Genomic DNA, 12,299 nt, shown 5'->3' on the forward strand with positions numbered 1-12,299 from the left:
CTTTATCCACTGCGCCATCTAGCTGCCCTAGGTTCAGTACAATAAACTAAATAACCAAGGGTAACACTTGCAGTAACTTTCATCCTGGCAACGCTGGAGATCACTAGGTGGAGCAGTGGATAGAAAGCCCGGCCTAGAGTCAGGAAGGCTCATCTTTCTGAGTTCAAATTTGGCCTCAGACTAGCTGTGTGACCCTGGATAAGTCACTTAACCCTGTTTGCCTCAGTTTCCTCATCTGTAAAATGAGTTGGAGAAGGAAATAGCAAACCACTTCAATATCATTGCCAAGAAAAATCCAAATGGGGTCACGAAGAGTCAGGTACGACTGAAAAACAATTAAGCCGTCCAAATGCCTTATTTTGCAGAAAAGGAAACTGAGGCCCTGAAAGGGATAAAATGTTACTATTAATTTAGAATGGGTGCTGGGGTTGGAACTCAAGGCTTCCCATTCCATCTCCACAGTTATGCCCACCATTTCAAGGTTCTGAAACGATTCACTTCCGGGAAAGGGCGTGCCCAGACGATGGTGAGACAAATAGATCCAAGAGAGTCTGCGTATCCTGGATCAGACTACGGAAGTCTACTTGAGGATGCCGCCCTCTGTCGTCGCTGTTACCGTAAATGTCGGATCGGAAGCGGCGTCTGTGTGCGGTCAGTCTCCCTGACAAGTCAGAAGTACACAGACTACAGGTATTGGTGACCCAGCCGTCGACACCCCTTCCCTCCTTTCCCCCGTCCAACTCCTCGATGGGAGGTCAGGTCGGCGGACCCTCCTAGCAGGGCTTCTGAGAGAAGCTCTGTCGTTCCACACAGTGTAGTTAAAGTTAACTCTTGTTCACCCAAGGAACTGTGAACGCCGTCCTGAGCTCAGAGAGGACGCTACGGAGGCGAACTCCGTTATGGATACTTTTGCCCTCATCTGCTTCCCGTACTTTCCCTCTTCGCGTCTCCTTTGGCGCTGCTCCAGATTTCTCCACTTGGTTCCCTCTTCCCTCCCCTCCCCCCACCCCGGGACTGACAATTACACCTAGCCCTGGGGAGAAGAGGGCTTGGGGGGAAAGGGGGCGGTCTCGAGCAAGGACTCTGTGGCCGGTGGATAATTTTTTTGGTGTGCGTGTGTCTGTGAACTTGAATGGGGGGAAAACCCCCCAAACTACATCCTCATATTCATTAACCTCCAACTCAGATGTTTAAAAAATATTTTGATAACTATTTTAATATATATCACTCTTTTGTAATCCTATGAATTTTATTTTTGCGTATTTAAAAATGTTCTGAAAAGAGGTCCACGACACGCAAAAGATTATTTAACCCTGATCTAACTGAAATTTAGCATTTTCCTTAATTATGAATATCTTTAAAAATGTCCATACCTATCACCAGACTGGCAGAGGGGACTGTGACACAAAAAAAGTCAAGAACCTCTGTTCTAACTGAAATTTACCATTTTCTATAATTATGAACATCTAAAAAATATTCTGACAAATGTTTCATAGGTTTGACTAGTTTGCCAAACTTGTCCATGACACACACCTACACACAAAAGGTCCAGAAGAATCTTTGATTTACAGAGAGGAGACAGGAAGAAGGAGAGGTAGAAAGAAAGGCTGGTAGAAAGGGAAAGAATGAAAGGATGGACAAACTTCTAATCTGTCCTATCTCACTCCCCCGACGCCCTCACTTGACTTAAGCATATTTATTTTTGTACTGTGGCACTTTTAAGTACTCAATAAATGTTTGCTGTGTCAATTGAGAGCCTCTCATATATCGTGGTCTCCCAGTTTATCATCTTCAGTTCCTAGAAATTCCATATTTACTTTACAAAAACCACAGGCAGAAATGGTCTCATCTTGATCTTATCATCAGCAATAATTTCCACCTCCATGATCTAGAGCTCTGAAATATTTCTCAGATCATAATTAAAATTTTTTTTTACTAACCTGAACTTATTTTTTTCCTGTAGAGAAATGAAGCATAAACCATAGTTGAGAATATAATAAATATTTGTCTCTCTGCTTGTGTGAAGGCCATTATAACTATATTTTGAGGCTTAGGAATGCCTGTTGAAACCCTCCTCACTGCTGTTCCTAGAACTTTTCTTATTAGTTTGTCCATTACCTTTTTGGCTTCCCACATACTCAAGAGAACTTTCCCCCCTGTTATTTTTTTTTTTGCGGGGCAGTGGGGGTTAAGTGACTTGCCCAGGGTCACACAGCTAGTAAATGTCAAGCGTCTGAGGCCGGATTTGAATTTAGGTACTCCTGAATCCAGGGACGGTGCTTTATCCACTGCACCACCTAGCCGTGGTTCCTCCCCCCCCCCCCCTTTTAAAATAAACATTTTTATTTAAAGTTTTGAGTTTACTTCATTATCCCTCAGTTCATGTAAGTCTTTACAGGTTTTTCTGGAATCATTCTACTTGTCATTTCTTATAGCATAATAACATTCCGTTACAATTATATACCACAGCTTGTTCAGCCATTCCCCAGTTGATGGGCATCCCTTTGATTTTCAATTCTTAGCCACTACAAAAAGAGCTGCTATAAATATTTTTGTACAAACCGGTCTTTTTCTCTTTTTTGGTATGTCTTTGGGATATAAATCTAGCAGTGGTATTGCTGGATCAAAGGGTATGCACAATTTAATATCCCTTTGGGCATAGTTCCAGATTGCTCTCCACAATGGTTGGAACAGTTCACAATTCCACCAACACTGGATTAGTGTCCCAGTTTTCCTACATTTCACCCAACATCTAACATTTTCCTTTTTTGCTATATCAACCACTCTTATTGTTTTAATTTGTATTTCTCAGATCAATGGTGATTTAGAGCATTTTTTAATATAACTATAGATAGCTTTGATTTCTTTGTCTGAAAACTGCCTCTTCATATCCTTTGACCATTAATCAATTAGGGAATGACTTATATTTTTATAAATTTGATTCAGTTCTCTATATATTTGAGAAATGAGGCCTTTATCAGAGATATTTGTTACAAACAAATATCCTTTTCTAGTTTTTTGCTTTCCTTAGAATTTGTATTGCATTGGTTTTGTTTGTGCAAAAGCTTTTTAATTTTATATCATCAAAATGATCTCTTTTTACATTTTGTAATGATCTCTATATCTTCATTTTCCCTAGCCATAATTTTTTTTTTTTTGCTGAGGCAATTGGGGTTAAGTGACTTGCCCATGGTCGCACAGCTAGTAAGTGTTAAGTGTCTGAGGTTAGATTTGAACTCACGTCCTCCTGAATCCAGGGCTGGTGCTCTATCCATTGCACCACCTAGCTGCACCCCCTAGCCATAAATCTTACAGATAAACTATTCCATGCTCTCTTAATTTACTTATGGTATTGTGAGAAATGGGTAAACTGAGGCAGGACTCCCAGTCTGATGCAAAGAAGGAAGGCCATTTATTCTCGGTCTTGCAAGAATGGGCAAGCACCCCAAAGGAGTACTACGATTTGTCCCAGTGAAGTCCTCCTTTTTATCCTAGATTTAACACAAGGTCCCTCCTCCATCTGGGTTCACATTCTTCATGACACTTCTAAACATGTAAGACCCCCACTCTCCTGCAGATGTGGCTCCACTGCTACCCCCACCGTGTGGGAGCACTAGACCTTGAGATTTTACAATCCTTTGTTCTCTAACTTTAGAAAACCTCTGTTGACTCAGCAGAGAAAAGGAAGGGAAATTTTGGGGAGTGGGAATAAGCTTTTAGGGCTTGGATTTCATAGTTTGTTCTTATCTGAGAGAAACATGCTCTACTGGTTAACTGTTAACTCAGCAGGAAAAAGGTAGGAATGGTGGAGATGGAGGGAAGAAGGCCCCAGGACTTGAATAATGTATCCTGCCAACTGAGGCAGACACACCTGTTCCTATCAGGTATCACCCTTTAGGTGTAAATCATGTATCCATTTTGACCTTATCTTTGTATACAATGTGAGGTGTTGGTCCATACCTTCTTTCTGCCATACTATTTTCCAGTTTTTCTTGCAGTTTCTGCCAGATAATGAGTTTTTTTTTTCTAAAAGCTTGGATCTTTGGGTTTATCATATACTAGATTAAGATAGTCATTTACTCTAGTGTAATTTGTTCCTATTCTATTTCCCCTGATTCACCACTCTAATTCTTAGCCAATACCAGATTGTTTTGATAATTACTTCTTTATAATACAGTTTGAGATCTGATGCTGCTAGACCACCTTCTTTTGTATTTTTTCATTGATTCCCATGATATCCTTGAACTTTTGGTTTTTCAGATGAATTTTGTTACTATTTTTTCTAGCTCTATAAATTTTTTTGATAGTTTGATTGGTATAACACTAAATAAATAAATTTAACTTAGGTAGGATCGTAATTTTTATTATACTGGCTTTGCATACCCATGAGCAATTAACATTTTTCCAATTGTTTAGATCTGACTATTTCTGTGAAAAGTGTTTTGTAGTTCTGGTCATATAGTTGCTGTGTTTGTCTTGGCAGGTAGACTCCCAAGTATTTTATATTGGCCACAGTTATTTTAAATGGAATTTCTCTTTCTATCTGTTGTTGTTGCACTTTATTGGTAATATATAGAAATGCTGATGATTTGTGTGTGTTTATTTTGTATCCTGCAACTTTGCTAAAATTGTTAATAATTTCAACTAGCTTTTTAGTTGATTCTCTAGGATTTTCTAAGTATAACATTGTCTGCAAAGACTGATAGTTTTGTTTCCTCATTACCTATTTTAATTACTTTAATTTCTTTTTCTTCTTTTATTGCTATAGCTAACATTTCTCTTTTTTTAAAGTTTTGAGTTACAAATTCTTCCCTCTCTCATTCCCTCCCTCTCTTCCCTCCTCCTTCCTTGAGGTGGTAAGCAATTAGATATTATAGCTAACATTTCTAATACATTGTTAAATAATAGAGGTAATGAATGGCATCCTTGTTTCACCCCTGATTGTACTAGAAAAGCATTTAGCTTATCTCCATTAAAGATAATGCTTGCTGATGGTTTTAGATAAATGTTACTTACTTTAAGGTAAGCTCCATTTATTCCTATGTCTCCAGTGTTTTTTTTTTTTTAATTAAAAATGTTGTGTGTGTGTGTGTGTGTGTGTGAGGCAATTGGGGTTAAGTGACTTGCCCAGAGTCACACAGCTAGTAAGTGTTAAGTGTCTGCTGAGGCCAGGTTTGAACTCAGGTCCTCCTGAATCCAGGGCCAGTGCTCTATCCACTTCGCCACCTAGCTGCCCCTGTAGTATTTTTAATAGGAATGGATGCTGTATTTTGTCAAAGGCCTTTCTGCATCTATTGAGATAATCATATGATTTATATTGGTTTTATTATTGATATGGTCAATTATGCTGAAAATTTTCCTGATATTGAACCAGTCCTGTATTCCTGGTATAAATCCCACATGGTCATAGTGTATGATCTTTGTAATATATTGCTGTAATCTTTTGGGTAGTATTTTATTTAAAGTTTTTGCATTGGGGCAGCTGGATGGTGCAGTAGATAGAGCACTGGCCCTGGATTCAGGAGGACCTGAGTTCAAATCCAGCCTCAGACACTTGAAACATACTAGCTGTGTGACCCTGGGCAAGTCACTTAACTCTCATTGTCCCGCCCCCCCCCCCAAAAAGAAGGAAAAAATAATTTTTGCATCAATATTCATAGGGAAATTGGTCTATAGTTTTCTTTGTTTTGACTCTTCCTGGTTTGGGTATCAGCACCATATTTGTGTTGGGAAAAGGAATTTGGTAGGACTCTTCCTTCATCCATTTTCCCAAATAGTTTATATAGTATTGGGATTAATTGTTCTTTAATTGTTTGGTAGAATTCACTTGTGAATACATCTGGTCCTGGGGTTTTTTTCTTAGGAAGTTCAATGATAATTTGTTCAATATTTCTTTTTCTAAGATTGGGTTATTTAAATGTTTTATTTCTTCTGCTATTAATCTAGGCAATTTGTTATTTTTGTAGATATTCATACATTTAATTTAGATTGTTACATTTATCGGCATATAATTGTGTAAAATAGCTCCTAACAGTTGTCTTAATTTCCTCTTCATTGGTGGTGAGTTCACTCCTTTCATTTTTAATGCTAGTAATTTGGTTTTCTTTTTTACTTTTTAAAATCAAATTAACCAATGGTTTATCTATTTTATTATTTTTTTTTCATAAAAACAGCTTCTAGTTTTATTTATTAGCTCAATGGTTTTCTTTCTTTCAATATTATTAATCTCTCTTTTGATTTTCAGGATTTCCAGTTTGTTGTTTAATTGGTGATTTTTATTTTGTTCATTTTCTAGTTTTCTAGTTGCATGCTCAAGTCATTCATCTGTTTTTTTCCCCCTCTGTATTTTACTGATGTAAGCAGTTAGGGATATAAATTTTCCCCAAAGTACCACTTTGGCAGCATCCCATAAATTTTGATATGTTGTCTCATTGTAATTTCCTTTAATGAAATTATTGATTGTTTCTATGATTTGTTCTTTGACTCACTTATTTTTTAGGATTAGATCATTTAATTTCCAGTTAGTTTTTAATCTCCCTTTCAATTGTCCATTATTGGATGTAATTTTTATTACATTATGACCTGAAAAGCATGTGTTTACTATTTCTGCTTTTTTCCATTTGATTGTGAGGTTTTAATGACTATAATGGTCCTGGGAGTTTTAATTTTGGGATCTCTTTCAGTGGTGATTAGTGGATTCTTTCCATTTCTATTTTGCCCTCTGGTTCAAATATATGTATATATATCAGGCAGCTTTCTTTGATAATTTCTTGAAAGATATTGTGCAGGCTTTTTTTTTTTTTTGCCTGTGTGAGATCATGACTTCAGGTAGTCCAATAATTCTTATATTATCTCTCCAGGATCTATTTTCTAGGATAGTTGTTTTTCCAATGAGAAATTTCACATTTTCTTCTATTTTTTACTTTTAAAATTTTGTTTTATCATATCTTGATGTTTTATAGTCATTAGTTTACATGTGTTCAATTCTAATTTTTAAAGGATTATTTTCTTCAGTGAGCTTTTGTACATCCTTTTCCATTTGACTCATTCTAATTTTTAGGGAGTTATTTTCCTTGGTAAATTTTTGTATATCTCTTCCCATGCTATTGACTCTTTTCGTGATTCTCTTGCATTACTCGCAATTCTTTTCACAGTTTTTCTTCTAATTTGCTTTTTAAAGTCCTTTTTAAGCTCTCCAATGTGATAAAATAATGGAATTTGGCAGACTCAGGGGTCCCACCTGATTTGGGGCCTGAAACCAAATTACATTTTTCTTTGAAGCTTCACATGTAGCCATTTTGGCACTGTTGTCCTCCTCTAAGTTTATGCTTTGATCTGCCCTATTACCATAGTAACTGTAAGAAACAGGTGCAGACCACCTTCTCAAATAAGTTCTTTCAGATGACAAAAGCCTTTATTGCATTCTCATGAAAATGGTACCCACAATAAAAACAATTAGTGAGTGCCAGTGTTGAGAATGCTCAGCTTGTATTTATCCTAAGCTCTGACTTGGTAAGTCCCTCCTGAGTCTCTATAGGTTGCTTGGCTCAGATTCACAATCTTCCCAGAAGAGTTGTTTGTTTGTTTGTTTGTTTTTTGTGGGGCAGTGAGGGTTAAGTGACTTACCCAGGGTCACACAGCTAGTGTCAAATGTCCAAGGCTGGATTTGAACTCAGGTCCTCCTGAATCCAGGGCCAGTGTTTTATGTACTGCTCCACCTAGCTGCCCCCGCCCCCCAAGAATTCTAACTAAATTCTCCTTGATATGTTACCCTTCCCATTCATGCAACTCATGATGGAAAATGGAGTGGAGATTTTAGGCATGGGAGAAGTTAATATTAATAAGTGTATAAAGCAAGCACAGTAGTGACTAGGGTTGAACTTTTACTTGCTTTTACTAGAACACTGGTGAGAGTTAGCTCAAACTGGTTTTTTATCAGTTCTTCCTCTAACCCCGAAAAAAATTACTTTTCTTAAACTCTTGAGTTGACCTAGTTTACTAGATAATATTGCCTTGTTGTTCCTTATATGGGCATGCTATTCCCTGACTGAAAAGAGTCCACTACTTTAACAGGTTGTTACTGTATCTCACCATAACTTTCTGTCATGGGGCGCAGAGCACCCCAGAATTTCTCTGGGGCACACCGAGGAATCTTCTCCTTGAGAAACTAAACCAGAGGACAGATAACGCCTAGAGAGATAAACTGAACCAAATCAGACTGAGCTAGCTTGGGATTCCTACCCTTCATTCTGGTCTCCCTTACCCTGGGGAGATAAGTTTGGGTGTGGCTGCGGCCTTTGTGTTCTGAAGAGGGATCTGTAGCCACCCCTCACCCAATTCCTTTAGTCACTACCAGTGGGGGATGGTCCTCCACTGCTCACCCAATTCCCCCAGCTACCACCAGTGGGGGATGGTCCACCTTCACTAAAGGAACTTTCCACAGGCAGATGGTCCACCCCCATCAGGCATCTATAAAAGTACTTTCCTGTCTCCTGTTCGAGGAGATTTGGTACCTCTGAGCCATGTGCTTTATGCCAAATCTCCCCATGAAAAGTCCAAGGATTTCTTTCATGGTTTCCCTCCCCCCACTCTTCCCTTCCCTTGCTCCTAAATAAACTATCACCTTATTCTAACTACTTTTGTGTGCAAGAGGGTGTAATTCTTTAAAGAGGAATTCCTAAGAACCCCAACTCCCACCACCCCGTACCCTATTTCCCACCATTACATCTCTATAGTCAAGCTTTTTTTGGCTAATTTTTTAAGCCTTTCTTTTTGGTGACTTGGTGTTTTTATTAGGAATTAGACTCTAGTTCTACAGTGTCCCTAGTTTTTGTGCTGGATCTCTGGGTTTTACTGTTGGCTTTCACAGGATTTCAGGGCTTAGCTGCTTGCTTTCTTTGTAGGGTAAGCTTCCCTCCTTGCTTGTATTGGGGGATGGATTCTCTCTGTTAGTCTCTCCTAGGTGTGGGAGTTAGCTGCTGGCCTGCAGCAGGGGTGGGGCTGGGTTGCTATAGTAGCAGGGTCTTTTTGGTGGCTGGCTTTGGAGGAGGGATATTGTTGCTGTTAGTCCCTGCTGCTGGGTTGCTATGGAAACAGGGTCTCTCTAATAGCCGACCCTGGAGGAGAAATTGTGTTGCAGATCTGCGACAGAATTGGGGCCCCCTGCTGCTGAGTTGCTATGGAAACAGTCTTTCTGCTTATAGACTGCAGGGCAGTACTTCACTGTTGGCCAGCCTTAAGGCAGGGCCTCACTGGTCAGCAGTGGGGTCGAGGCCTCTCTGGTGGCTAGTGCTGCTGGTAGGGTCCTGGAGTGGGGCTTTGATGTGGAGCTCAGCCTGCTCACTTGCCTAGGGGCCCGCTTGGAGGGTGGGGCCTTGTTGGTACATTGTCCTGGGTTTAGAGCCTTGCTGTAGGCCTCCTGCTGTGAGGCTGGCTGGCTTCAGTGGCTGCTGCTGCTGCACTTGGGACTTGCTCCCCCACCCCCACCCCAGTAAGACAAACCTTTCCTTCAGGGCTGGTAAACTGCTTTCTCTGCTCCTGGAACAATTCTCAGGTGGTTTCCAGTTGTTTGTAGGGGAAATTTGGTAGGGTTTCAGAGGGTTCTTTCCTTACTCTGCTATCCTGTTACTACAAATCCCATCATTTTTTTATCCTTCGATCGCTACCTCTGCCTTATTCTGTAACCATTTTTTGTCTTCATCCTCACATCTCAAGTCTGTCTACTCCCCCTGCTTTTCTAGTCCATCACGTTGGCTATGGCCTCCCTTTCCTCCCTTGTCAGTCTCAAACCTCTAATTAAGCAGTTCTGTTGTCTTCTTGTCCTGTTTCCTCACCTGCCTCACCAAACCCTAGTCCTGGGTTATATCTTGCTATCCACCTACTCTTGTGCTGCTGAACACCACTGGAAAAAGTCAGTATCTATGCTGAACCTGTGTCCTACACATTTTTGTTGTCTGATGTTATGTGGGACAAAACTCAACTCAAAATAAATACCTGGAGTAGGAGAGTTAAAGCAAAAAACCCCAATTAATTTCTCAAGAAAGAGGCAACACAACCGCGTATGGTGAATGCACCCACAAGTTAAGAAACAAAGTATAATGTATGATACCCCCTCTCATCTCTGTCCTACTCCCACTGGCTGGTCATCAGGACTTACGATCTATATGTGACATCTAACCCAATCAGAGAATGGCACAATGTATAGTACGCTCAGCTCATGAGTTAACCATAAGCTCAAGCTGGGGGGGGGGGCAAGATTTATGGTATAGCCTGCATGTCCCTGATGTTACACAGTGGTAGGATGTAAGCTAGGAGCTAGGGAAATAACAAAATATATAATCAGGATATGGTTCCTCTGAGAAAAACACACCAGTATTATTTCTCACAGTGTCATATGTACTTTTACTGCTGCAAGGTAATCTTTTTCCTTTTTATTGTAGAACTCATCGTATCTGTTCCAAATCTTTTCTTCTCAAGCCACAGGGTTGGAACAGCTAGGTAGTGTGAGGGCCAAAATTTGATATACGGAGTGTTAATCGGGTGACTTGCCAAAATACTGGGGTCCCAGAAATATGAGGGACCTTTAGGTTCACCCTCCCCTCTGAACTGCCTTTTTAGATATTTCTCCCAGGCCAATAAGAAAGGAGCCTTACAGCTTTAATTCACAGAAGGATCAGATTTTATTATTTGGGAATTAATTAAACAACAAAGGTGAAACTAATAAAAATCAAAGATAAGGAAATAGGAAAAAGAAATACAGATAAATTCTCTTAACTCTAAACTTAACCTATGCAATCCCCAGATTATTTCCAATTAAGCTAATTCAAAGGAATATAGGGTTTTCTGTGTTCACTCACCAAAAACCTGCAAAGTCTACAGTTGCTTGTGCCACCAGAAGGGCAGAAGCCAGAGAGAGAGAGAGCTCACGTTCCGTAAGTCCCTCAGCTTCCCCTCATGGAGCGGTCAATCTTCCTCCCCCAAAAGGGGGGAGGAAACTCCCTATGGAGAATTCTCCTTCTGACCTCAGTAGCATATGTAACTTCAGGGTGGGCCAGGTGTGGCCCCTCCCAAATGAGTCAGCTAAAACTCCAATAATTTTTACCACAAATAATTTTTACCACATTCGATAGAATTCTGGTCCTGGATTCAGTAAGACCTGAGTTCAAATTCAGTCTCAGACTCTTATTAGCTGTGTGACCCTGAGTGAGCTTTGTGACACTTAATTTCTATTTGCCTCAGTGCCCTCAACTGTGAAGTGAGAATAATAACAATACCTACCTTTCAGGTTTGAATCAAATGAGATAATATTTGTAAAGTGTCTAGTTTGGTGCCTGGCATATTGTAGGAGATATATAAATGCTTCTTCCCTTGCCTTCTCCTTCCTTGGTACCACCCTGTTCCCCTCAACAGAGCTCCTTCTACATAGCTCTCTTGACAAAGGTCCACTTCATACTTTACAGAGTAAGTTAGAGGCCCTCTATTGTATGTTCCCTTCTTTCCCCAATTGTATCCACTCAACATTTTCTCTCCAGTGTCTGATAAGAATTTGTCAACTCCTTTGTACTTAGGCTTTCATTCCCATATCTTCCTTTCTCTGGGACTTGGTTCCTTAGATCAGAGCTCTAGTTCCACATAGCCTGGGCAAGATGACCCATGGGCATCTCAAACTTATCATGTCCAAAGGGAAGCATATTCTTATTTTCCTTTAAACTCATCCTTTTTCTTAATTTCCATATTTTTGTTGAGGGCATCGCCATCCTTCTGGTCACAACAGACCAGGTTTGTCACTTTGGTATTGTCATAGGGAAAATAGGGTACGGGGGGTTTGGGATAGGAGTTTGGGGTCCTTAGGAATTCCTCTTTAAAGAATTACACCCTCTTGCACACAAAACCAATTGAATAAGATAGTAGTTTATTCAGGAGCCGGGGAAGGGAAACCAAGAGAGAAATCCTTGGACTTCTTCTCATGGGGGGAAGGCATGGCACAGAGGGTGGCTCTGAGATATCAATCTCCTCAAGCAGGGGACAGGCAGGTACTTTTATAGAGGTCCAATGGTGGTCTGATGAGGTGATCATCTGACTGTGGAAGGTTCCCTTATTGAGGGAGGAACATCCCCATTGGTGGTGGCTGGGGAAGTTGGGTGAGGGGTGGCTGCGAATCTCTCAAGCCATCTCTCTCTCTCCTCCCAGCACAAAGGCAGCAGCCACACCCAAACTTATCTTCCCAGGGGTGAGGAGACTGGAATGAAGAGTGGGGGTCCTGGAACTAGCTCCACTTTGATCCGGGTCCACTTATCTCT

At 40.3% G+C, this 12,299-nt stretch overlaps 1 protein-coding gene across 1 annotated transcript in view; it reads left to right on the plus strand.

Annotated features, from left to right (window-relative positions):
- Nucleotides 1–524: 524 nt before the first annotated feature.
- The window catches only part of LOC122735384 (zinc finger protein 287-like), a 33,091-nt gene continuing 21,316 nt past the window's right edge, over nt 525–12,299 (plus strand). Inside the window, exon 1 of the mRNA XM_043976895.1 lies at nt 525–690. Coding sequence (XP_043832830.1) covers nt 622–690 — 69 coding nt within the window. The 5' untranslated portion in view covers nt 525–621. The remainder of the gene's footprint in view (nt 691–12,299) is intronic.

The sequence above is a fragment of the Dromiciops gliroides genome, chromosome 1 (assembly GCF_019393635.1).
Source record: "Dromiciops gliroides isolate mDroGli1 chromosome 1, mDroGli1.pri, whole genome shotgun sequence".
NCBI lineage: Eukaryota > Metazoa > Chordata > Mammalia > Microbiotheria > Microbiotheriidae > Dromiciops > Dromiciops gliroides.